The sequence below is a fragment of the Podarcis melisellensis genome (genome assembly GCF_964234715.1).
Source record: "Podarcis melisellensis genome assembly, chromosome: 2".
NCBI lineage: Eukaryota > Metazoa > Chordata > Lepidosauria > Squamata > Lacertidae > Podarcis > Podarcis melisellensis.
In genome coordinates this window covers 81405891-81433390 of record NC_138529.1, presented here as the reverse complement: position 1 = coordinate 81433390, position 27500 = coordinate 81405891, and the positions used below count along the sequence as shown (strand labels likewise).

At 40.4% G+C, this 27500-nt stretch overlaps 1 protein-coding gene across 2 annotated transcripts in view; it reads left to right on the top strand.

Moving 5' to 3' along the window:
* The window catches only part of DNAH12 (dynein axonemal heavy chain 12), a 101204-nt gene that overhangs the window by 71889 nt on the left and 1815 nt on the right, over nt 1-27500 (top strand). For both annotated transcript variants that reach the window (XM_081899980.1, XM_081899979.1), the window contains 24 exons: nt 824-955; nt 1218-1307; nt 1994-2134; nt 3453-3694; nt 3997-4144; nt 6000-6145; nt 7961-8175; nt 9664-9856; nt 9983-10175; nt 12761-12933; nt 13177-13317; nt 14057-14215; nt 14961-15105; nt 15409-15559; nt 15826-16079; nt 17045-17185; nt 18354-18491; nt 19474-19707; nt 20302-20490; nt 21524-21627; nt 21857-22061; nt 22265-22402; nt 24473-24564; nt 25680-25747. In XM_081899980.1, coding sequence (XP_081756106.1) covers nt 824-955; nt 1218-1307; nt 1994-2134; nt 3453-3694; nt 3997-4144; nt 6000-6145; nt 7961-8175; nt 9664-9856; nt 9983-10175; nt 12761-12933; nt 13177-13317; nt 14057-14215; nt 14961-15105; nt 15409-15559; nt 15826-16079; nt 17045-17185; nt 18354-18491; nt 19474-19707; nt 20302-20490; nt 21524-21627; nt 21857-22061; nt 22265-22402; nt 24473-24564; nt 25680-25747 — 3832 coding nt within the window. The remainder of the gene's footprint in view (nt 1-823; nt 956-1217; nt 1308-1993; nt 2135-3452; nt 3695-3996; nt 4145-5999; nt 6146-7960; nt 8176-9663; nt 9857-9982; nt 10176-12760; nt 12934-13176; nt 13318-14056; nt 14216-14960; nt 15106-15408; nt 15560-15825; nt 16080-17044; nt 17186-18353; nt 18492-19473; nt 19708-20301; nt 20491-21523; nt 21628-21856; nt 22062-22264; nt 22403-24472; nt 24565-25679; nt 25748-27500) is intronic.

Here is a 27500-nt window from a genome sequence, read left to right as displayed (position 1 = left end):
CTTGGTTCAACGCGGTGCATAACCCAAAATCGCACAACCCACAGCGTCTGTAACCCGAGGTATGACTGTAAATAGAATAAGAGCATGACCTGGAATAGCATTATTTTGATATGGATGAATTGAAGGGGAGGTCCCAAAGCTTAGCAGTAGAGTACATACTTTGCACATAGAAGGTCCCTTTTCATTCCCTGACATTTTCAGTTCAAGGATCAGGTAGCCTGTGTTTGGAAAAACCTCTCCCTAAAGCCCTGGAGAGCCATTGCCAGTCATATTCAAACTGCAGGTTATGTTAATCACTAGGTTTGCCCTCAAATACAATATTTTTTTCTCCCCCACATAATCAGCATGAAGATTCCATTCTTGTTCAGGACACTGGTGTGTGAGATAGAGGACTTTAACCCTTTGGTCCCTTCTGTCTGGATCAGACATTGCCATCCAGGCCTGTTGTTTGCATGATGGTGGTGGTGGTGATGGGGAAGCCTGGGTGATTAATGTATCAGCAATTTGTAGAGTTAACTTCTTGTAAAGGGTTCAGCTTAGCTCTACTCTTGTGCCTGCTCATATTTTAATATCTGAAGATAAAAATGAAGTCATTGGACCATGGATTTCAAAAGATTCCAGCCGCTATATGCTGACTTATTTATGTTATATGTTGATTTATCATATTATTAGGTAAATCCTAGATATAGGTGAAAAATTCAACATGGTGTGGCTTAGTTGCAGTGCGTCTATGTGCACAACATGAAGACTGATTTTGTTTTAATATATCATGTTTTAAGGCATTATATACTGTAATAGAAGTCAACAATCTATTTCATTCTAGCCTTCAGATATTACAATTGTGAAATCAATGAAGAATCCACCATCTGGTGTTAAACTTGTTATGGCTGCCATCTGTGTCATGAAGGACATAAAACCTGAAAAAGTTGCAGATCCGTCGGGGATTGGAGGAAAGGTAAAAAAGCTGACAGTAGAACAACAAATATCTAATTACAAAATTCCTAGGATGTATAAAGGGAATATTTTTGATCTTCAAGCATAGATGTTTTACTTCCTCATGCAGGAAGCTTCATCTTCCATCATACTATTCAAAATCTCATGGAAAATGTGAATTAGATTGTTAATTAATATCTGACTAGCTCTTTAGAATATTGTGTATTTTCGTATTTTCTTTTGTGTTGAAATATTTTACATACTGCTTTAACTTTCTTTTAAAGATTTTAGACTACTGGGGACCTAGCAAAAAACTTTTGGGTGACATGAATTTCTTAAGAGATCTGAGAGAGTATGACAAGGATAACATTCCAGTAAGTTTCGTATGTATGTTCTTATTTGCTAGAGAGTCAGTGTGAAAGTGGTTTCCTTCCTTCCAGTTTTCTTTTTTTATATCAATTTTTATTAACTTTTCAGTTTATGCATCTCAAAATAAACATTTTGCATAATACCATGTAACAATTGACTTCCCTCCTTTCCCTTTCATAGTTCATTTTACTTATCATTACTGCATATTTTACTATAGCCAATCTAATTGTTTCTCCATTTTACATCCTTCAGATATTTACCATACTGTTCAATTTATCTAAATGCTACCAGCGTTTAATTGTACACAATTATTTTCTAAATATTCAGCAAAAAATTTCCACTCCTCTTTAAATAAAGATTCTTCTTGCTCTCTTATTATATAAGATAAACCTGCTGCTTCCACAAATTCTATTATCTTAAGTCGTCAATCTTCCTCACTAGGGATCTCGCTCACTTTCCACTTTGGGCTACCAAAATTTGAGCCGCTGTGGTTGCGTACATAAATAATGTAGTAAACAGTGGGTCTTCCTGGGGAAACAGCAGGGCAACTAAAAATGCTCTTGGGAAACATGGGACAAGCGGAAGTGTGTCTGTGCATGTACTCCCTTGGTGCATGCATTAGCAGAAACTGAATTACTGGATCCTAAATATAAATTTATATTCAACCGTATGTAATGTATTTTTCATATAGGTATCTGTGATGCAGAAGATTCGTGCTGAATATCTAACTAATCCTGAGTTTGATCCCCCTAAAGTGGCTAAAGCATCCTCAGCAGCAGAAGGTTTATGTAAATGGATTATGGCAATGGAAGTTTATGACAGAGTAGCAAAGGTATGATTATTTACCTTATTTTTTCTCAACACTGAAAATTATTACATAATGCTAATTTATCCTCTAGGATACTCACATATACACCTGATATATATTGCATCTAAATATAGTGGTTACCAGCCATGGATAGGCGTATCCTCAGTGATTTGTCTTATCCTTTTCAAGTCAAGTGTACTAACCCTAGAATGGGCTGAAAGTGTCTGAAAGATTCTACTACTGAGCAGTGGTGGAGTGTAAAGAAACGCTGCCCAGGGCAGGATGCACCCCTGGGAGGGGTGTGGTGCAGAAGGAGCACCCTGCGGCTCTCCTTGCAAAACAGTGCAGGGGGTACACTTGCATGCCACAGTTAGGAGAGTGAGTGGCAGCATAGCCAGCCACCCACCCTCCTCTCTCCATTGGGTGGGTCTCTCTGCTCCTCAGGTCAGGCTTGACCCATGGATGGAGGTGCTGCAGCTGGGCACCTCGCATGCCTGCAGCCTCTCTTCCCCTGGGTCAGGGTGGATCTGGGTTGGAGCTGTCACAGCTGGCGGCTTCCCTCCACTATGGTGGAGCTTTGTGCAACACAGCTCAGCCAAGGAGAGAGACGACAGCTCTCTGCCACCAACTCTCCATTCGCCCTGGGTCAGACGTGACCTGGGAGCAGAGCTGAAGCAGAGCTGCATCTGGGCATAAGGAAGCTTTCTGGGCAGCTCCCTCGCACCCTGGAGTCTGTTGTGGGGGTGCCTGGTCGTGCCCCTTCCAGAAAATGCACCCAGGGCAAAGCTCCACACCCCAACCCGCCCGCTACACCTCTGCCACTGAGGGTGAGTAGATCTTGGTCTTGCCAGTAGTGAATGGAAAGCTAGTTGGAAAGCCCATATATTCTCTGAGGGGAGGGATACAAAAGTGGCAAGTAGACAAACAGAAGGAAACAACACACTGACCAGTTAGCTGCCAAAACCCCTTAAAATCCTGCATATGATTTTTTTTTTGCCAGTATACATTTGCCATAATAGGCATCTGGGTGAAAAAAGCCCAAGGTGCAGTATGAAATTAAAAAGTAACATTGAATTTACTTCCAGTGTAACCAGAGTTTACAGAAAATTTAAATTGGGGGGGGGGGGGGACTTGTAAACTAACTAAAAAAGAAAACTTAATTTTTCTTAGGGCACAAGTCTTAGCCAAATGCCCGGTGCATGGAAGCAAGCAATGTAACCCACTTACCTGAGAGTAAATCCCACCCAGATACACCGATTTCATGTATTTTTCTAGATTCATTTAATATTACTTTATCACCCTTAGTAAAATTTAGTAAACTTTTATTAAATGTATCTAATAGGTGGTTGCTCCTAAGAAAGCCCGTTTAGCAGAAGCACAACAGTCGTTGGCACAAACGATGGCATTACTTAATCAGAAAAGAGCTGAACTTCAAGCGGTTGAAGACCGTTTGGAAGCATTGCAACAAACCTTTGTTGAGAAAACTGAAGAAAAAGCTCGCCTAGAATTTCAGGTGGACTTGTGTGCTAAAAAGCTGGAAAGAGCAGAAAAGCTTATTGGAGGACTTGGTGGAGAAAAATCAAGGTCAGATGAAAATACACTGTACCCATTCTAGCAAGAACTAGATTTAAGACGCACATGTTGTATAAAATAAATTATATTTAGTAGAATACACAAACATTTTAAAATGAAAAAGTTAGCTTACATAAGTAAAAAATGTCTCCAAATATCTGTATTTCAATTGTTTAAATAACATACAACATGATTTTTGAATTAGATGCAAATGCCATTTTTAATTCTTATAGCAGCTCCCATGTAACTGGAATAAATGCTGATGAAATAGGCTATTCTTTTTTACCTAATTTAATATTGTGTTTTCCCCCTAGGTGGTCTAATGCAGCAAATGACCTTCAAAACACATATGATAATTTGACAGGAGATGTCTTGATATCAGCGGGAGTGATAGCTTATCTTGGTGCTTTCACTTCTGGATTTCGACAAGAGTGTGCAAAAGATTGGAGCAAGCTATGTAAAGTAAGATTGTGTGAAACTAGTAGTTTTCATCCAGTGTGCCATGGGACCCTGGGGTGCCTTGAATGGTGGTCAGGATGCTGCAGACAACACTGGCCTCTGTCCCTCTCTCCTTCCTTCCCTCCTCTGATGCCCTCTCACATCTTTCTCCCAAAGGCTTGCATAACTGTTTGTTGCAGCAGCCCTGGCTACAAGCTCCCCAGGCGAATGATGCCTCTGGGGCTGGCCATGGGGTGCTTCCCAGCCCCCTGTGGGGCAGTGTGAAGAAGCATCTCTCTTTGGGGCAGAGGGGCAGCTCATAGAGCAGGAGTAGCATCTGCAGCTGCCCAGAGGACTTCCAAGGAGAGGAGAGAAGAGAGGAGGCTGAGGGAAAACTCCACAAGGGAGGGTGTTTGAAAAAGGGTGAGAGGCTGCCAGTTCTGCAGGCAAGGGGTGACACAACTGGGCTCCTGAGCTCCACAGGGGGGCTGCAGAAAGAGTGTAGTTGGTTGAGGCAGCCATGGATCCATAAAAGTTGAAAACCTCTGTGTTAAAGTATTGTTATTAATCTCCAGAACAAAGTTCTCTCCTAGTGCTGGCTCTTTCAGTAGATCTCATATTTACGTACAGGTCAGGGAACAGTGAAATGTATTTTGTTGATTATGGTGGGTGAGTTTCAAGTGTTTATGGGGATTTTTAAATTAATGGGATTAAATAATTATTGATGGCTTTGATAGGAGTTCAGTGTAGCACTATGGCAATTGTTACATTAGTGCAAACATTTCAGCTTGCCAGATGGAATGATCTCTCCCTCTTTTTCTTCCATGTACTATTTTGGGGGCTTTCCCAACACCCCCTGAGTCAATTTGGGGGCGGGGAGGTGGAGGTGATGGGGGGAAAGTCCTGTTGTGCTTGTAGAAGTCTATGAGCAGGCTTCTGCTAGCAGGACTTGTTAGCTGAATCTTGCCCTTTGAGTTGCATCCATTGCTAGTGCTGCTTTGAGTAGATCCATTAAAAAGAATGAACATGACTAATTTAGGTCCATTTATTTCAGAGGGTCTACTGTAAGAAGGACTAACATTGAATACAACATAATGGGATGCATGGCCTGATCCTTTGTCTCTCACTTTGCTTTCTTGTTGATTTAGTGTTATCTGAAATGTTTGGATATGCTTTTGCTAGAAATGTGATTGACTTGTCAACAGATGGAAACAATATAAATAACTGGAGCAGCTTTCAAGAATGTATGGGCAAGTTGTATGCAAGGATCCCCACTTCCCGGGCCACTCTTGTCAGTCCAGGGAAACACACTTGTGTAGGTTTCAGGCATTTTAATGTGGTTTTGTGGCCTTAGCCAAAAACAAAACAATCCCAACTCGAGAAATACCCTCTAAAGTCAGAACTTATTAGCCAGAACATATTCTTAAAAGTTGGGTTGCATTCAGCTAATTCTCCATTCTTAGATGTCTCTTGAGTTCAGCAGGTGTTTCTGTGAATGGAATCTGGGAAGCCAATTTTTGCAGATTCTCTCTTCCGCAGCCTCCTGTGCCCCCCCCCCACTGCTCCAGTGTGGTTGGGGACCCTTTGAAACATGGTGGGAGGTGGTGCCAGGGAAGGCTGCAAGGGCATTTGTGAAAATTGCCCCTTTCCTTACCATTCAGAGAAGCCTCCACTGGAGCCAAGAGCCTACTATGCATAATTGGATATAACTCATTGTAGTGACTTGGAAAAATATTTTTGGGATTGCCTGCTGTGTCCTTTCCTCGTTTTCTGTCACCTGCCCTGCTAGAAACTGAGGTTCAGTGCAAGCCATTAACTGGTTTTATATAAATTGTTCATAAATACTTGATATTAAGGGAAAAATTATTTGTCTTTACAGGAGAAAAAGATACCTTGTTCTGAGAGCTTCTCCCTGAGTAAAACACTTGGTGATCCAATAAAAATTAGAGCCTGGAATATTGCAGGTCTTCCAACAGATCAGTTTTCTATAGACAATGGTGTGATTGTCAACAACTCTAGACGTTGGTAGGTAATGCAAACCTATTATTTTGCTAAACTAAACTAAAATTAGCTTAATGCAGTAATATTTATACTTTCCATAACGCTGATTCAGATTTCTAATATTCTTTTTATGATGGCTAAAATTGTCCTCAAAATGATGTAAATATGTTTTTGACGGCTTGTTGAGAATATAAAGTGTCAAGTACATAAAACAAAAATAATCATGACAGTCTGTATGCATAGAACATAGGAAGCTGCTTTACACTGAGTAAGACCATTGGCCCATCCTGCTCAGTATTTTATACAGCAAGCAACCTGTGGTATTTGCTATTGGAAAGTGAATGTTCAAAGTATAGATGCGCTGCCAGTCAATTTGGACCAAGGGAGAGAGCAAGAGTAAGGAACTAATGATGGAGGGTCCTTGGGCAGTTGCAGCAAAATTGATGGGGGTATGTGTGTGTGTGTGTGGCAAAATATTGTTACAGGTGGGTAGCCATGTTGGTCTGCCATAGTCGAAACAAAATAAAAGAATTCCTTCCAGTAGCACCTTAGAGACCAACTAAGTTTGTTATTGGCATGAGCTTTCATGTGCATGCACACTTCTTCAGATACGCTGAAACAGTAGTCACCAGTCCCTTATATATATTGAGAGGGTGGGGAGGGGTATTTCTCAGAAGGGTGGTGGGAATGAGTGATTGGCTGATAGGTGTGGTAAACCTGTTGACGACTGTTAACGACTGCAATTGGTCTTACAGGAAAAAGCAAGGGGTGAGATGGCTAAAAATAGCTTTATCATGTATAATGAGATAAGAATCCAATGTCTCTATTCAGACCGGGTCTCTCCATGATTTTAAGTTTGGTAACAAGTTGCAATTCAGCAACTTCTCTTTCCAGTCTATTTCTGAAATTATTTTGTAATAAGACAGCTACTTTGATATCTTGCATAGACTGTCGTGGGAGACTGAAGTGTTCTCCTACTGCTTTCTCTGTCTTGTGATTCCTGATGTCAGATTTACTGTGTTGATGAAATGAAACAAAATATGGGGGGAAATATATTACGTAAAACTTCATGGGGTATCTGAAGAGAGATGCTGACTTTGATCACATTCTCCTCAGCGATGATATATGTCATAGAGAGGGTAAAAGCATTTGGTTTGCATTTCGCTCAGTTTGCCTATGAATAAAAAAGGCAGAAAGGTGCATATAGCGGCAAAGCAAGTTAAATTTTGATGCAGTAGGGGAAAGCCTGAAAAACTGCACCTAATATTTTAGCTAGTAATTTAAAACAATTGTAGGCTTTGAAGGGAAAAAGAGTTACTGACTCAAATGCCAAATCAATTTCTGAGACTGAGAAAAAAAAATATTGTAAAGGTGTACCCCAGTGGTCATAAACTAGTAAATCATTCAGATTATGAATCCAGAGATTCTAGTTATATAACCATACTGTGGATTCTATTGTAAAGTTCCCTTTGAGATCCAGTTCGAAAACATACCACCACGAGTAGATAAATAGGTACCAATGCGGCAGGAAGGTAAATGGTGTTTCCGTGTGTTCTGGCACTCATTACGAAGTCCCATGCACCAGAAGAAGTTTAGTCATGCTAGCCACATGACCCAGAAAAGCTGTCTGCAGACAAACGCTGGCTCCCTCGGCCTGAAAGCGGAGATGAGCGCCGCACCCCATAGTCAAATTCAACTGGACTTAACGGTCCAGAGGTCCTTTATCTTACCTTACCTTACTAGTCTAATGTGTTTTTAAAAAGTAAATTGCTGTAGGCAGTAATTGATTATTAAACATTTGTTCTTTTTTTAAAAAAATGAAAATCTGATATGTTGCAGGCCGTTAATGATTGATCCCCAGGGTCAAGCAAATAAATGGATTAAAAATTCTGAAAAAGAGAACAGGCTGAGTGTAATAAAATTCACAGACACAGACTACATGAGAATTCTAGAAAACTGCATTCAGTTTGGAACTCCACTTCTGCTTGAAAATGTTGGAGAAGAAATTGATCCTTCACTGGAGCCTCTGCTTCTTAAATCAACTTTTAAACAAGGTACAACAAATCATTGTGATCTCCAAACTGTATTGGAGTATTTATTGGATATTTCTTGTACACTTTATTGCATTGTGTAATGCTTTTCTTTTTATTCCTTAAATACTGCTCCATAGCAACAGAAGAAGGTAATACAAGAAAGCATGTTTGAGTTTAGATCTTTATTTTATGAAATAGTCTGCATGCAGTGTCTTGTATAGTAATAGATTGAAACAGAAGAACCTTAATACTATTTTCTTTAAGATCAAGTTACCATACTGCATATACAATAATCAGTAATGTTTTGTGCTGCTTTGATCACCCTCTTCTGTTAAGCAGCAATTACAAAGTGAAGAGAGCTAGAAGGACCTATTTTAAAGAAGGACCAAACTTAATTTCCTTAAACAGTTGTATAAAGGATAATATTTTGGCACGTGCAGATATTCTTGTCATACACTCTGCTAGTTTTAAATCAAAATAAGAAGCCTCACTTTTTTGCCAGTGACTCAGCTCAGTCACAAAATTTGGGTTCTCCTGAATGCATACAAAGTAAATTATACCAGTTTTCAAATGTCTAAGAGGGAAATATTTGCTTAATGCCACCCAAATACACACTAATAACAGTAAGGAAGTAATTTGCTTCCTCTTCCCTGCTGTTGCACCAGTGAAGGCTCCAGCCTGGCCATGTGAGAAGTAAAATATATATACATCTTTCTGTTTAATTCTGGTGCTGCAGAAGAGCCCATAGAGAAAAGCAGGTTTGTTGTTGCAGTACCAAGGACAACGCCTAATGAGCTACTTGCTCCAACAAAGGTTGGAAGCACACTGAGTCCTTTTGAGGCTCCTCTTCCAGTCCATCTCTCCAAGGCTCTGTCTCCTCATGGAGAACTATTCTTTTAAAGTGCCAACCCTCTCATCTGAAGATAGGCCTTTCAGCATTCCAGGGCCTCCCACTTGGCATGCTCCCTGTCCTGTTGGGCAGGAGAGGCATTGTGGAAGGCATTCAGTTCCTCAGACCCAAGAGGGTCTATGAGGGTTTCTGGCTGTGGTTCTAGAGACCATGGTGCGGTGAGAGCAGGTTCAGTGTGACCTGATTACCAGCATTAGGTAGAGCAAGGAACCTGGTCTGGCTCCTTAACAGCACTGTAGCCTCCAGATCAGTGTTCTGGTCACTGCTGACAATTTCTCTTGAAGCAGGAAAGTAGACAGATTTTAGACACCTAGGTCCCAGGGTTCCCATTAACTGTTCGTCACCCAGCCACAGGAACATGACTTGAATTCATGTTGAGACTTGGAGAAATCAAATGGATTCTCTTTAGTTTTAGCTCCCTTGAATTAAAATAAACATCACACTTTTCTGAAAGCAATGCAGAATGCTGCCTAGCTCCTCTGCATTTCTCCACTGCACGATTCAGATGTTATTCTGCAATTAGGAAAGCTTGATTGCAGAATATATATATTTTTGTGCATAGGAAAAACAACTAAATATGTTTGTCTTTTCAACTCCAGGGGGCATGGATTGCATTCGGCTTGGTGAAACAATTATTGAATATTCCTTTGATTTCAAATTTTATATTACCACCAAATTAAGAAATCCACATTATTTGCCTGAACTAGCTACCAAGGTTTCTTTACTCAACTTCATGATTACTCCAGAAGGACTTGAAGATCAGCTTCTAGGCATTGTTGTAGCAAAGGAAAGGTAAATGTTCATATTCTCCACAGGGCGTTTTTGAAGGGTGGCAGGTGATGGGCTTCAATGTGGAGTGTGGCTCCTCCCTGTGCAACCAGCATAGTATGTAATATTTGATATATATCCTTTTTTTAGACCAGAATTAGAGGAGGAACGGAATGCTCTTATTCTCCAGTCCGCCAGCAATAAAAAACAACTAAAAGATATAGAAAATAAGATTTTAGAAACATTGCAGTCTTCTGAAGGGAATATTTTAGAAGATGAAAGTGCCATAACGATTTTGGACTCTGCCAAACTAATGTCTAATGAGATTACAAAGAAACAGCAGGTAAGCAACTTCAGGGTTCGTAAGTGATTGTTGTATTAAATGAATGGTGCACTGTTTGTGAAGTTATCCAAGCTCAGGCTTGGAGCTGAACCTCAAGAACCTGTAAAACCAAGAACATAGAAAGCTGCCTTATCGCAAATCAGACCAATGGGCCAACCTCTCTGCATACAAAGCAGCTTCTCTAATACAGAGTGTTTCACTGTCTCAAAAGTAGCTTTAATAGGTTGCTGATGACCAGAATGGGACCCATCCCTAGTGTGGTCTGCAGTTACTATATTGTGAACATAAATTTCTTTACCTTTAGTTTACATGGGTAGAGCTGGTAGGGAGGTAGGCAGGTTTGTAGAAATTTCCTTTTTAGATAAGTGCAACTACTGATACTGCTTGGTGAATCCCAAAAAACTGAGGGGAATGCGCCTACCTCCCAGAGTTCATTGATCTCCTGCCTCCATCACAAGCCCCAAGCCTCTTCAACTTAGATCAAAATCTGAGTGGGAGAAGAATACCTGGCAAGCCCCCCTCATGCATCTCTGTGCCCTTCCTTACCCCTAAGTGCCCTTCACTGCCCCTAGCATTCCCAAGTCACACTCCTTCCTTTCATTAAGGTTAGTGGTGGCTGCACAAGCATAGGAACAGGAGATACTAAAAAAAGAGGAACTTTTTCACTCTGCTTCTGTCGTTCTATTGCCCTGGCTAACAGCATGATTGAGCGCAGAGAATTACTGGAACTGCTACCCAGAACTTGTAGGAGTCATTTTTGAAAACTATAGTTCCCATATTCTTCTTACCCTGTAACACTATTAACAAGGGCAGTGGAGGAGTGTGAAGGAGGCAGCCTCACCTGTTGTTACTTCTGCTCTCATGCTGCTGATGTAAATAATGCAAAGCAGGGGTGGGAGACCTCAGTCTTGGGGTCAAAATAGCATGCAGAAATACATTATACTAGGCAAACTTGCTTTGCAAAAGTGTTTATACTAGAAGAAATTCACACAAAAATGCTGATAAAATTTTAATGATCTTTTAAAAATTGAGAGCTGGTGTAGAAATGTGGAGAACTGAACTTAAGATTGGCAAAGTGAGAAACACAGAGAAACTGAAATAGACAGGTTTGCCCATCCATAGGTGCTTGTGTGTGAAAACCTCTGGCTTTGTCATAGCTGGAGTGACTGTACAAAGATAAGAGTCACAGCCATTGCTCAACACATGTTTGCATCTCATCCCACCCTCCATGTTATGTGTCCCCTGAAAGTTTGCCCACAATGGAATATAACCCTCAGGGTTATATTCAGAAGAGTGACTAGTGGGGTGCCACAGGGTTCTGTCTTGGGCCCGGTCTTATTCAACATCTTTGGATGATGGACTCACGGGCATCTTGATCAAATTTGCAGATGACACCAAACTAGGAGGGGTGGCTAACACCCCAGAGGACAGGATCACACTTCAAAACGACCTTGACAGATTAGAGAACTGGGCCAAAACAAACAAGATGAATTTTAACAGGGAGAAATGTAAAGTATTGCACTTGGGCAAAAAAATGAGAGGCACAAATACAAGATGGGTGACACCTGGCTTGAGAGCAGTACATGTGAAAAGGATCTAGGAGTCTTGGTTGACCACAAACTTGACATGAGCCAACAGTGTGACGCAGCAGCTAAAAAAGCCAATGCAATTCTGGGCTGCATCAATAGGAGTATAGCATCTAGATCAATGGAAGTAATAGTGCCACTGTATTCTGCTCTGGTCAGACCTCACCTGGAGTACTGTGTCCAGTTCTGGGCACCACAGTTCAAGAAGGACACTGACAAACTGGAACGTGTCCAGAGGAGGGCAACCAAAATGGTCAAAGGCCTGGAAACGATGCCTTATGAGGAACGGCTAAGGGAGCTGGGCATGTTTAGCCTGGAGAAGAGGAGTTTAAGGGATGATATGATAGCCATGTTCAAATATATAAAAGGATGTCACATAGAGGAGGGAGAAAGGTTGTTTTCTGCTGCTCCAGAGAAACGGACACGGAGCAATGGATCCAAACTACAAGAAAGAAGATTCCACCTAAACATTAGGAAGAACTTCCTGACAGTAAGAGCTGTTGGACAGTGGAATTTGCTGCCAAGGAGTGTGGTGGAGTCTCCTTCTTTGGAGGTCTTTAAGCAGAGGCTTGACAACCATATGTCAGGAGTGCTCTGATGGTGTTTCCTGCTTGGCAGGGGGTTGGACTCGATGGCCCTTGTGGTCTCTTCCAACTCTATGATTCTATGATTCTATGGGTGAAAACATTTTCCTTCCCCTGGTGTAAAGGATCTGGTTTCTCTGATCCCTGATTCCAGGTGTCCTTCATTCACATCAATATGCTTTGCATGGATACATGGTACTCTATCCCACAGTGGGAGTCGGATCATAGGACTTGCTGCACAAGCCATGGCATTATATTGACATTGCACGGACCATTGCTGTATGAAAATATAATGAGAAAAAGGTTTAGGGCCAGCCTTCTACATTGTTTATTGAAAACAAGAGGAAGTGCCATATCATGCGCTACATTTGGACATCATTTTATTAGTTTCTACTAATAAATATATTCTCTTTAGATTGCAGAAAAAACTGAAATTAAAATAGCACAGTCTCGAGAAGGATACAGACCCATTGCAAAGCATTCATCTGTACTGTTCTTTAGTATTGCTGATCTGGCTAATATTGATCCTATGTACCAGTATTCTCTCAGCTGGTTTGTAAATCTTTACATCAACTCTATTCATGACAGGTGAGCAGTTACTAACTTTAGTTATTTAATTTCTGTTGTGTTTTGAAATACTGAAGCCAATTTCTAAGCACATGTACCATATTATTCCATGTATAATATGCCCCCCATGTATAAGACAACCCCTATTTTTTGGACTGCAACCAATTTTGGGGGTGGGGAGATGCCGAAAGTTTATTTATTTATTTAGATCAACATTTTAAATTGAATATATATATATATATGTCCTTTCTTTTCTATTTTTAGCAACAAGTCTAAAATCTTGGAAAAAAGGCTGCGATATCTGAATGACCATTTCACATACAACTTGTATTGCAACGTTTGCCGTTCCCTGTTTGAGAAGGATAAGCTGCTGTTTTCATTTTTATTGTGCTGTAATCTTCTAATGTAAGAGGCTCTGTTTCCTGGAATCTTTTGATTAACTAGTAATACATTGATTTCTTTAGGCAGGAACATCTTAGAAACAAGAAAAGCAGCCGTTATCTTCCAAGTACCAGTGTTTTTGCTCTGGCAAATTATTGGAGCCAGGGAGCCTGAGGAACCTGCTTGCACCACAACTAATAAAGTAGGGGGGTGTAATTGGACTGTGCAGATTAGCCACTCTAGCTATTTTGTCAGGTTGTCTCATTTCTCAGTTCTTTGCCTCTTTTCTGTCCACATGTTTCCTTTCATTTTTCCATAGACACTTTCACTGCTTCAGTCTTGGAGGGTGCTTGACTGTTGAATTGGACAGGGGTGTTCCAACTTGTAATTCCACCACTGGATCCTATTGGTGAAATTGCACAGGTGCTTCCCCCAGTCCCTGTACAACCCAGCTATGCTACACAAGAGCATTAGTAAGTGTAGGTAGGAGTGAATAAAAGCAGATGGAGGCATGCTTTCCAGAGAACCACTGACTGTCAGAAAATGTGTAGTACGTTTGTTACAAGTGGGACATGAGCTCTGACCCAGTTGCCCAGAACAGCATGTCATTTTAACTGCAGGAGCAAAAGTTTATACAGTAAATCAGTACATGAACATTGTTCTGTGATGGTTTTTTTTAAAAGACAAGATTATGTCACATAATTGCATTTCAAACTAGAATAATGATGTAGACATAAAACAACATTGTTTTTTTAAAAAATAGGGCTAAAAAAGAAATAGAGCACCAAGAATTTATGTTCTTATTAACTGGAGGTGTTGGCCTCAAGAGCAAATACAAGAATCCAGATCCATCTTGGATACAAGATAAAAGCTGGGATGAACTCTGCCGTGCAAGTGATATGACTGCTTTTAAAGGACTACGGTAAAACAGAAAATCTGCTGTAACATTACTAGTTTTGTTTCCTTGGGGTAGAAGCCCTCTCCAATAAATGTAGGGGTGAAATGAGTGCTAGGATGTGGCTTTCCTATAGTCAAGGTCTGTATAAGGTGACCTTAGAGCCCCTCTCCAGCAAATAACAAGTAAGTGGACTTCTGCACCCTGCCCTGGGCCCCACCCCATATACCATATTTTTCCGTGTATAAGACTGGATTTCCCCCCTAAAAAATAATGTCCAGAATTTGGGGTGTCTTACACACAGATCTCCCCTATTTTCTTAAATTGGAGTCCCCCAAAATAGAGGGTGTCTTATACGTGGGGGCGTCTTATAGACAGAAAAATACGGTACATACTGTTAGTGCAGTAGTGATATTGCCATTGCAATCCTCCTGCCCTACAGACCATCTAAATTCAATGAAGCAAGACATAACAACTGATACATGGCAACAACTTCATTGGCTGCTGATGTAAGAGGTTTGGCATAGGTAGAACCACCCACTTCTGGCCTGCCTACTGCCCAACAAGCATGATGATAGGACTTCTGGCACCACAGCAGCAATCTGTGCTGGCTGCCTGAGGACCTAGAGCAATTTTGAAACTACCACGGGGCCCCACGCTCCTTGTGAGTTGCCCACAAGCACCATGAACTCTAGAAAAGGTTGACATCTGGAAGAGCTCTTACTAAGTGGAAAGCTGAAGTCTAAGCATTTCTAGTTTACACTTTCTGTAGGAGTCATATAGCTGAAGAACTCAAAGAATGGCGTAAAATCTATGACAGTAAAGAACCCCAAAATGTTCCCTTACCAAAACCATGGAATACAAACCTGAATGAAATAAAGAAGATGATTGTTCTTCGATGCCTGAGACCTGACAAGGTAAAATACATGAACTTAATTTCAAAAATGAAATAAAACATAAATGCGTTATTGGTTTCTTTAAGGCTATTTCAAATATTCAGATCAATTTAATATTAGTTTCTTTAGGAAGATTGTTCTTAAGCTATGAGCTGAGTCTACCTATGTGTGTATTACAGTCATTGACTACAAGATTTAGATTTCTATTTCTTCAAAGTTCCTAAATACCGTAGTTACAATTTAGATGTCCTAGATGAAACAAGCTAGATTTTATGTTTTTTGCAACAAAATCCTATTTTATGCTGAAGATTTCTTTTAAAACAGATTTCACCTGCTATAACCACCTTTGTGACTGACAAACTTGGAAAGAAATTTGTTGAGCCACCACCATTTGACCTAACAAAAAGCTACTTAGATTCAAATTCTACAATCCCACTCATCTTTGTTCTGTCTCCTGGAGCAGATCCTATGGCCAGTAAGTTAAATGTTGCGGTGCATTTTTCTTTTGAATCAGTCTTCCAGTTAAGGCTCTTATTCACCATGTGTTTCTGAAAGATTAATTTGAAAGATTAATATTTTAAAATCAATAAAAATTACTTAATATTTTTTTACACAAATTTGATTGTTAGTCATCTGCATTGATAAGTGTAAATGAAATGATACAAATAGCTTCAGTTTTGCATTTTGTACTCCGCCTTTTCCAATTAACACAGAATAAAATATTAACACCTTTCATGACAGGTCTTCTGAAATTTGCAAATGACAAAAATATGATTGGAAACAAGTTTCAGTCCATATCTCTGGGACAGGGACAAGGACCAATAGCGGCAAAAATGATTAGATCAGGAATGGAGGAAGGGACTTGGGTTTGCTTACAAAACTGCCACCTTGCTGTCTCCTGGATGCCAATGTTAGAGAAAATCTGTGAAGAGTTCAGTGCTGAAACTTGCAATGGCACTTTCAGACTCTGGCTGACTAGTTATCCATCACCCAAGGTACTTTTATTTCCCAAGGATCCATTAATGAGAGATGTAACAACCTATAAAATCATGTTATAGGTTTTCCATGAGTGCTAAACTGTCCCATGGGCCTTCATTTCCATCTGACTTCCAAGGCAGTAAATGCATGAGAGTTGAGGAATTTGCAGCTACTTTCTTTCCTCACTTAGTCCATCTCCTGCCTTCATCTGCTTTGTCCTGTGACCTCTTTGTCCTGTGACCTTGGCTCCTCTTGCTTGACGACTTGTGTGAGTGTCTTGTCAACTGTGTACTTATAAAACAATTTTGTATTCTGTACTAAATAAGAGGTGTGTAATCTGTAAATGATCTTTTGCTAAGTTTTTTAGCTCTTCCTTTTTTAAAGAGAAGGATTCTTTAACACCACCATCTGAGTCAGCGTGTCTACTTTGAGTAGGACTAGCATTGAATACCACCCTTTGATACGCAGGGTGAACATGTTGCTTTATTAAATTCTCTTATCAAAGCCTGTTGTTATGTAACAATCAGAGGTTGAAAGGGGAATCTTGGGAAGTCCACTTAAAGCCCCCTTCTTTCCCAGCCCCACCCTTTCCCATTTGGGGCATGACTTCTCCATGATAGCCTCCTGGGCCAAACTGGGAGGCCCCATAGACCAGGGTTAGTCGGGGGGGGCAGAGTTTCCCTGTCCCCTGGTGTACTTTAAAGTTCTCAATTGTTTGTTTGCAGCTGCAGCTTTACCTGCCACACACACCTGATACTGTCTGTATGCAGCCTTGTGGACATCTGGCAGTCCTATTTTGTCCCTTGATCTGAAGACCCCTTGTCCCTGAAATATCAGGACACAAAAAGAATAGGAATATTAATTATATGACAATATATTACATTCTTGTTTTGAACCACTTTCTATACCAAATAATTGAACAGAAATCATAAATAAAAATGGAAATCTCCTAATGTGCTGTTGCCATACTTGTTTTTCCTAGTTTCCAGTAACCATTTTACAGAATGGTGTTAAGATGACAAACGAACCTCCTACAGGCCTTCGGTTAAACCTGCTTCAGTCCTACGTCTCCGATCCTCTTTCTGATCCTGCCTTTTTTGCTGGGTGCCCTGGAAAGGAACAGGTAAATTTTCTCTCGGAAGTTGTTAACATGTTAAGTATCCACAAAGCTTATTGGTTGTTTTGCTTGCTCAAGATTGTCTTCAGTATGACCTTTAACTTTAGGGTATAAAGTACAGCAGAGTTGCATCTTTTGTGAGAGTTACATTTGAGGGGGTTGTGCATAAAGCTGAAACCCTGTACTGTACTGTACAGTTGTACCTCGGAAGTCGAACGCCTTGCAAGTTAAACGTTTTGGCTCCCAAATGCCTCAAACTCAGAAGTGAGTGTTCCGGTTTGCGAATGTTCTTTGGAACCCAAACATCCAACACAGCTTCCACGGCTTCCAATTGGCTGCAGGATCTTCCTGCAGCCAATCGGAAGCCGCGCCTTGGTTTCCGAATGTTTTGGAAGTTGAATAGACTTCCGGAATGGATTCCGTTCGACTTCCGAGGTACGACTGTATACTCAAAATAATGCTGGAGCTTCCCCCATGCAACCATCACCAACCTTTCTGAAGCCAGCACATTGAGCAGGGCTTGCTTAGGGGGCTCTGAGAGGCTCCTGCATGATCTCATGGTAGCCTCCCAAAACCCACAAGAGCCCTTCCCAGATTCCAATAAGCAAGTCTGAAAGCTGTTTCCAGGCCTGGGAAAGAGCATTTAAGGCTTGTGTGCATTTATTTTGTGCAATATCAGTTGGCCAGTTGCCAAGCACGTGAAGCTGTGATCACACAAGCCAGAGAAAAATAAATATATCCACTTAGGTATGGACTTACTGACTGTAATGGGACTCCCGAGATGTATCGGTATTATTCAGGATAATGAGTGATATCATTTAGTATATTAGGGTTGTTGTATTTCAAAAGGTGAAAATCCAGACACAAAAGTTGTTGAGCTATCTAAAAAAAAGGGGGGGAGGAAGTTTTTGAGCTGTTTTTAAGGGAAATTGCCGACACTGCTGACATGGGTTGCCATACATCCAGATTTCCCCAGACATTTCAGCAATTTCTTCTGAGACACTGTTCCCGACGGCAGAATTCCGGCTGTGTCCGGGAAATTTTGGATGCATGGCAACCCTAGAGTATATGTATTTATCCTAATATATCTAGTAATATACATGTATATAGACTGATATACGTTCTTCAGCTTTGGTTACATTGTCCTATTTCCATTTGTTTTTATTTCCTAAAGAGATGGGAGAAACTGCTCTTTGGAGTTTGTTTCTTTCATGCTCTTGTTCAGGAGAGGAAGAAATTTGGGCCTCTTGGATGGAATATTCCATATGGATTTAATGAATCAGACTTGCGTATCAGTGTAAGACAGCTTCAGGTAAAGATATTTATTCCTTCTGCAGCACATCTAGGTAAAGAATCGTAAATAGGTTTCACTTGTGCATTAGGGTCCCAATGATGGTACAAGTGTTCATCTGACCTTTGGCACAAGTACCAAGACTTGTTGTCAACAGCAATTTGGTGATGTCTGGCAAGTTCTATGTAACACAGCACCACGGTGTAAAGAAATTTGGGGTGGTTTGTGCAAAAAAGGTGACAGCTGTTCCTTATGAAGGATCCTGAGGGATCTCAAAAAGCAATACCAGACCCAGTGTTAGCTAGAACCGTGTTCAAGATTTGCTTTTTCGTTTGTTAGTTAAAAAAACAAGGTCTTTGACAAGTACACTTGCCAAATAATAGGATGTTGCTTAATCTGTAGCTGCAGACTATGGTTTCTGTATGCTGAAACAAGCCTTTAGCAGTTGGCTAATCAGCAGTTAGATATGCTGTGTTAAAGTTATTCAAATACTAGATTCTGATCAAAGAGTACATATATGAATTATGCACCTTTTCATCATGCAAACCATCCATTAATTTAGAGCAAATAAGAATGTAAGGTATTATGTCATGTATAGCCTTGATGCTTATAACAGTAATTTCAGAAGCTCCCTATGCCACTTCATTCATATATTCAGCAATGGTTATTTAAATAAACTAATTGAATTATTTTGAAAACCTAAATTCAATGTGGTTCACAAAATTTATATATTATATGTAGGGTTTCATCCAATTCTAGACCTACTTAAAAATTGAAATTAATGAACAGGTTTAACTTGGGTCCACTCACTTCAGTGGATCTGCTCTGAGCAGAACTAGCATTGGATATAACCAGTAATATTGATAAAATGTGATATCCATAGAATGCTTTCAGTTGAATAAATTCATCGATATTGCCCAAACTTTGCTTATCTGTTGGATTATGAGCAAGCCATATCATATTGCAAAGTTGTTTAAACCCGCTATTTTATTTCCAATTTCAGTTATTTATAAATGAATATGAACATGTTCCATTTGAAGCAATATCTTACCTTACGGGTGAATGCAACTACGGAGGGCGAGTGACAGATGATTGGGACAGACGCCTACTACTAACTATGCTTGCTGACTTTTACAACCCAGAAATAGTTGAAAATCCTCAGTATTTCTTTTCTCCTAGTGGCAGTTACTATGCCCCACCGCGGGGTACCTATGATGACTACATTGAATTTATTAAGGTACTGTCTTGTTTCTCTGTACTTGGGTCATATACCAACTTTACTTAAAATAGGGGTAGGGAATGAGACTTGTGGGACAGATCTTTATCTCCCTAACCCCTGCGGGCCAAATTTAAGGTCACACTGACGTTAGGTGAGGTGGAACTTTGAAGCCTCAACAATTGCCTTATCCTTGCAACTTCAAAGTGCTGTGCAGGTCTCTGTGCAACGGTGTGGCCTTTTGAAGCCCTGATGCCCAGTTGACCTTTGGAACTTCAGAATCCTGGTCAATCAGCTGATCATTGGAGCTTCAGAAGCCAGGTGTGTGTCGTCTTTGAAACTCTGCAAGGGGCTTCTGAATCCCTATTAGCTGATGGGCAGTACTACAGAAACCCCTTTTGGCCCAGCTCAGCCAACATTTAACTACCTACAACTGATATATGACATCAGGTGATTGTCAGGTGACTGTGGATTGGTCACAATGACTTAGTGAGCCAAATGGGGAGGTCTGGCAAGCCTAACTAAGCCCCCAGTCTTGATGTTCCCTGTCCTTGACTTAAAGAGACTCTTTCTGAAATCCTTAGTCTATAATGAACCTCATGTGGTTTGTCCTAGAATCTTCCTTTCAGTCAGCAGCCAGAGGTGTTTGGATTGCATGATAATGTAGATATCTCAAAGGATCTCCAGCAAACAAAAATCCTCTTTGAATCTCTGATCCTGACACAAGGAGGAAGCCATCAAGGAGGGTCTTCAGGTGGTGGTGACACTGCTTTGTATGAAATTGCAGATGACATCCTGAGCAAGGTATTTAGTCTTTCCTAGAGAAATTTCATGCTCTACCTTACACAATGAGTTTTCTTTGCAGAAGGGGGAGACTTTGTGATATATTTTGTATTGGTACCAATGCTGAAATGGATCATGCGTTTTATGAGTACTGAAGCAAGCTATGAGATTCATAGCAAGATCAGTTTCATCCTTCAAATCTATAACTTCAGAAAAGTGCTACTTTTCTGATTCGGTCACCATCAGGTTTCAGCCCCTCACGGGAACCTGGTTAGGATTCCTGAAACAACCACATGTTCATTGTGTTCATATTGCCCCATCAACAGTGAGACTTTAAAAGAGTAAAATGACAGCATTAGTCACAGCAATATTAATCTGTGCCTCACTGGCTCATTCGCCTGTGTTGCTTGTTTGTGTATTTGCACTACATATGTCAAAAAGTCAGTTGTAAATGTCACAAGAACTGTTTACATATAAGTGGGTATATCACCTTGCCATTTCAGATAGCAACAGTTTACTCACAAACAAGTGGCAAGCCTAAAGAGGGTACTTCCTTTGCAGTGTCTGTCCAAACATTGTGACGTTGTATGAAAGTTAATTTATTTGACAAAGAAAAATATTTCCTTAGGACAAAACAAAAGAGGAGCCCTACTCAAACACATGGGTTGGGGTTCAGATGCAAACTGCACTACCTATTACTACTGTGGCCTAGGAGATTACCTGGGGAAAACAACTGGTATAGACAGGTCTGAGCCAGTTAAATATTCCTATTAATACTTCTTTCATTGCAAAGTTTGAACTAGTGAAGATTCATTTGGTAATGATTTATTGAGTTGCGCTGTGGTCCCTAAAAAGCCACCTTCAATTCCCATCTGAATTATACGACAGCACAGAATTATCTAGAAAGCACACAAAGAGGTAATGGTGATGTTGTTGGCAATAAGAATTTGACCATCATGAGCTTTCATGTCAGTTTATTATGTTATCACAGAATTATTAAATGAAAACCTATTTACATTTGTCAAAATGGAAACAAATATGTCAACATTTCTAGCTTCCGAGTGATTATGATATTGAAGCTGCACTGCTCAAGTATCCCGTGAGATATGAAGAAAGTATGAACACTGTGCTAGTACAAGAAATGGAGCGCTTTAACAAGTAAGGGGAATTATTTTCTATACTTATATTTTACAACATTTTTTTTAAATATTAAACTCCCATGTATTTCATTAATCCATGTAATCTTACACTAGAAACAGTTGATTTTGTAGTACAGCCATCATAACATTGTAGTATCATTTTTTAAATTAGTGGATACAATATTTGCAGGCCATTTGTAACTGGTAATTTTAGTGATATATCTGTGTTTGTGTTTCTGCATATTTAGTTTAATACGAACCATACGTACAACTTTGGTGAACTTGAAGAAAGCCATTAAGGGGCTGGTTGTGATGGATTCTGAACTGGAAGCCCTTTGTGGCAGTCTCCTCGTTGGAAAAGTTGCTGAGAACTGGGCTAAGCGTTCATACCCAAGTCTGAAACCACTGGGAAGTTATATCCTTGATTTCCTAGAAAGGCTGAAATTCTTACAGGTAAAACAAGAAGTATTATGTTACTAAATACTGCAAATTTCTAATAAATGAATTAGTTTAATAAGAAATAATCATAACATTTGGAATCTATTTTGGGAATCTTGTCAGTAAAGGAGTTTTTTACCAGCATAATTTACTTACATAAGTTTGTAAAATATGATACATCTATAGCCAGTATGTTAATCTCCTGTTTTTCTTCTAAGGAATGGTATGAATCTGGAAAGCCATGTGTCTTTTGGCTGTCAGGGTTCTTCTTCACGCAAGCATTTTTAACTGGAGCGATGCAGAACTATGCGCGAAAATACACTGTTCCTATTGATCTACTTGGATATGAATTTCAGGTATAACAAGCTGCTTAAGCCACATTTTTCAGATTGGATACAGCTTGCTGCTAAACTTTGGTGTTCATATGCTGTAAAGGGTTTTATACCTGTTCCTCTTTTGTTGTGTGAAGTCAAGCACTTGTTCAGTAATCCAACACAGATCCAAAGAAATATAGTAATATAGCTGACACAGATCCAAAGAAAACTAATTTCACATGCTCAAATGGACTTTGGCTTATATTTCTCAAGCAATTGCCAGGCTAAGTGGTCTACAACTTTTGAAGTTAAGGGGACTTTCAGAAGCAATTGTGCTTACTTCCGTACTAGACCCCTTTAATGCTGTTATAGGAGGTTGCTTTTCCATAATTAGCTGGAAGTGGAATTAAAACAAAGTACTTAATATAGTGCTGTTTTATCCAGCAGTGCCCTTTTCCGTAACCAAGATTCTTCCACAAGGGTTACTCACAAGTAAGTTGTTGTTGTTGTTGTTTAGTCGTTTAGTTGTGTCCTACTCTTCATGACCCCATGGACCAGAGCACGCCAGGCACTCCTGTCTTCCACTGCCTCCTGCAATTTGGTCAAACTCATGCTGGTAGCTTCTGTAACACTATCCAACCATCTCATCCTCTGTCGTCCCCTTCTCCTTGTGCCCTCCATCTTTCCCCAACATCAGGGTCTTTTCCAGGGAGTCTTCTCTTCTCATGAGGTGGCCAAAGTATTGGAGTCTCAGCTTCAGGCAAAGAGCCTTTCCATGGTTATAAAAGTTCCTATTAGCATGGTTATAAAAGTTCCTATTAGCAGGGTTGTTGTTTTTTACTACTACTACTACTACTCCACTACTACTACTACATGTAGCAGTATACTGCCCTTCTGCCCATGGGAGCCTTGGGTGAACAATCTTCCTATATACATAAAATGTAAGGCTATCATTGGGCAGCCCCCATTGGAGAATTTGTAGTGCCTTATCACAATCCTGTATTTGAATGAAGTCAAGGCGGAGGAGGGGAGCAAAAGAGAAGGCAGGTTTTAAAATGGCAGTTTTAAACGACAGCAGAGTTTTGAATAAAGCAGGGATGGAGGGGACACTGAGGAGCTGTGAGGATATGCGCGTGTGTAAAGGAGTTGGGAGGGAATGGAAGGTCCAAAATTTTTTTTAAAACGTTAAAAGCAAGAATACATCTCTAAAGCCAGAAAACATAGGGAAACAACATCAAGTTGCTAAGATTGCCATCAACCGTCACATTTCAAAAGTCCAGGTGAACCAATATGCTTTCAGGCTTCTTCTAAACACCATCAGGCATACCTCCCCGAGGAGAGAGTTCTACAAACAAGGGGCTATCACAGGGCTCACAGCAGTCAGGCACTGGAGGCATACTTCCTGTGCTGTCAGTGTTCTGGTTCTTCAGCAAGCATAGCAGATGAAGTTTTGTGAGTCAAGGGTACCTTCTAAGTTGCAGTACCAGATGGTTGGAATGTTGTCAGCTATCTCCATAGGCTAGTCCAGACCCCCCAAATCTTTGCCTCAGAGACCGAGCAGCTCATTGCTGGGAGTAGCTGCTGAACTGTATTGAAAAACCCTTGCTCTGTCATGCCACATCTGGTTTTCTCCTCTGCCTGCTCCAAAACCAGCCCATCATCCCATCTTAGCCCATGTTATGACCCTGTGACCCTTCAGAGACTTGCCTGCCTGTTCCTGAATCAGATCCTCTCTGTGTCCTGGTGCACACTTTTGTCTCTGAATGCAGTCAATGCCTGTATAGCAAAATTTGTTTTAAAATGTAGAGCAGAAGAGGTATAAATTCTGCTTTATTGCAAGACTGTTTGGGGCAAGTAAGATGCCACTCTTTCAGCCATTGTCAACAAGAAGCAGGAGGTGGGTAGGGCCTGCAAATAGGAAATTTTAAATTAAAGACATAGGAGCACTGAAAAGCCCCTCTAATGCTTTGGCTGTTTGTGTTGGAAAGTTTGGTGCCATAATAGTGTTTCTAACACCACCATCAACACCACATCTGAAAAAACAGAGCAGGATAAAAAAAATGGAACTGCAACTTTATTTATTCTTTGAAAATGTATTTCTGTTTTTTTTAGGTTATTCCTAAGGACACTTCTAAAGTTGCTCCAGAAGATGGTGTTTATATTCATGGATTGTTTTTAGATGGAGCCCGCTGGGACAGAAAGAAGTTAGTAATTCAGTAAATGTGCAGTTAATTGGCATGTGTTAAAGTGCTTTCCCACGTCCTCCATGCATGCTAATATTTAATTCCTTTTAATATCTTGACATATTTTTAATATTGAAATAATATTTTAAGACTACAGTACTTTCCTCTATCAAATTAGATTGAAAAACAATATGAATGTATTTGTTCTACCCATCGAAACACTTTTTATAAATATAGTCATGTATTATTTGCTATATTGATTTGAAGACAAACTTCTGCTTGAAATATTTGAAAACATTCTCAACAGTGGTAATATTCCTACAGCATGTTACAATATCAAATCATGATTTTAAATTATTTTTAAACCGGCAGAGGGTGTCCTTTTTCAGCCTGAGCACCAGATGGCAGAACTGTCCTATCCACTATGGGCCACTTTACAGTGGTGGGTGGGGCCACTCACTTGTCTATTCATTGATGTCAATATTATGATTTTTTATTATTGGATTTATACCCCATCATTCCTCCAATGAGTTTAAGGCGACATACATATTCCCCTCTTTCCCTGTGAAGTAGGCTAGGCTGAGAGACAATGACTGGCCCAAGGGTACCCAGTATGGATCATTGGTACATAGGGATATGAACCCTGGTATCCCAGGTTGTAAACCATCATTTTAACTGCTTGCTGTCAGTGATGATCAGCTCATTGGCAATGACTGCAAGCTCTCCTTTGTCCATCTGCAGATGCAGCCAAGCATCTAGCAAAACTGTCTCCAGAAGAAAAATGTCTGTTTGTAGGTTAGGGCCAGCTCAAGACATTTTGACAGCTGAAGTAAATCACAAAATGGGACCACTACCCTTCCACTGGCAAAGAAGGGGTGAGTGAAGATCTAAATCAGGAACAAGCTCATTAGCTTCATTAGCTCTTTAGAGCACCCAGAAAACTATTTTGGAGCAATTGTTTTTGGAAATTTATGACATCTTTTAACTTCAATCTTCCTTTCTTCACAACACTTTTTCTTTTTCTACCCTCTTATTTCTATTACACTTTCTTTTTCAGATCTTCCTTAATATCTATGCCAGTATTATGTGTGTTGTGTACATTTGTTCTTCACTGTTCATTTTTTTTCTTTCATCAGAGGACTTCTAGCTGAACAATATCCTAAAATACTCTTTGATGCAATGCCAATTATATGGATAAAGCCAAGTAAGTAAACTGGATATTTGGCAAATAATGAACTGGAAATGTCCCATCCTTCTGTATAGTAGATCTCTTTCCTTTTCAGTGACCTCTTAGATTGCTTTGTTTGCACTTTCTGACTATATATTTTATTTTTTCTGTTTTCCTAAATATCTGGAAATCTTCTTTGGAGAAGAGATTTACTTTTTTCCTTCCTGTGTATTCTTTTGCTGAGTTAATTTGAAATGCATGTTTTAAATCTGAATCCTGGACATAGTTTGGAAACTAACATAAATATTTTTCTTTTGCTAGTGACTGGTAAACAAAGAAGAGTAGCATTTTGTTTCATGTTCGTCCATGTAGTGTCCTATTCATTAGGATAACATAAGCATGACAAATGAATTATAATTATTATTTAACCTATTTGTGCATTACTCCTGAAATAGAAGCAATATATATATTAGTTATCAAAGGGCCATTATTTCAGGGCTAAATGTGTAAAGAGTCTGGTTGGATTGCATGTGGGTGAACTTAATGGTGAACTTAATGGGGTAAACAGAATTGTAATTGGGTCTGTGGCTCCCAAGTCAAATCTATGGGCTCACCTTCAGACTGTCCTTAAATAGATAGTGTGTGATTATTACCCAGCATTGCATTCTTTTACTTCAGCATCTCTGTTAAACTTTAATACCTTTTGACAATTCAGAAGTTAATAGTATTTGGAAATCAATGTATTGCTGCATATACGTTAAGGTCAATTACTCAGCTCTCTACACATGAAGGAGCTTGGATGTACATGAAGACATCATTCAGTATCAAAGCTGAAAAGTCAAGCAGCAATGTCATCTGCAGTACCTGTTACAGGACTACATGACACCTGCCTTCCCCACTCGGGTGCCTTCCAGATGTTCTGGACTATTTTTTACTATGGGTGGAGGACTGGCTTTTTGAATGCTCTCTGATGTTAAGCTCAAGCAGACTCTGGGTACTGTTGGATCCAGTCCTTACTTTGGCTGCACTGGTGTCACACAGAGTTCCTGTCACTGGTTTAAGATGGTGCCCAGTTCCTGGATGTGGGTTAAATTTAATTTCTTAGTTATGTTTAGGTCTCATTTGATTTTATTCTCTAATTCCTGCCAAACCACTTCAACAGCTTACAGAGCTGAAAGAATGGGTATATTTTTGAATAAACAAATAGACGTAAAAGAAAAACAAGCAAACCAAACTCTCTGAACTAACTTGTCAGGGAGAAGTCTAAGCTAGAATCTCCTCCCTGACTTGCAGATCTGGTAGGTGTAGGATTTTTAAATATACCGTATTTTTTGCACCATAGGGCGCACCAGACCATAGGGCACACCCAGTTTTTTGGGGGGGGAATAAAGGAGCAAAAAAAAGTTTTTCCCCGGCGCGGGGCTGCGGCAGGGGAAGCTCGAGCTTCCCCCGACCCCAGCCCCCAAACTGCCAGCTCTCTGCAAGCCGTGGGAGCGCTCCCGCTGCTTGCGGAGAGGTCCGCAAAGCCTGGACGCGCTGAACTCAGCGCGCGCAGGCTTCAGCATGCAGGCAACTCTCTGCAAGCAGCGGGAGCCCAGCGCTGGGCTCCCGCTGCTTGCGGAGAGGTGTGCGAAGCCTGGAGAGCGTGAGGGGTCGGTGCGCACCGACCCCTCTCACTCTCCAGGCTTCAGCGAAAGCCTGCATTCGCACCATAGGATGCACACACATTTCCTCTTCATTTTTGGAGGGGAAAAAGTGCGTCCTATGGTGCGAAAAATACGGTACCCTT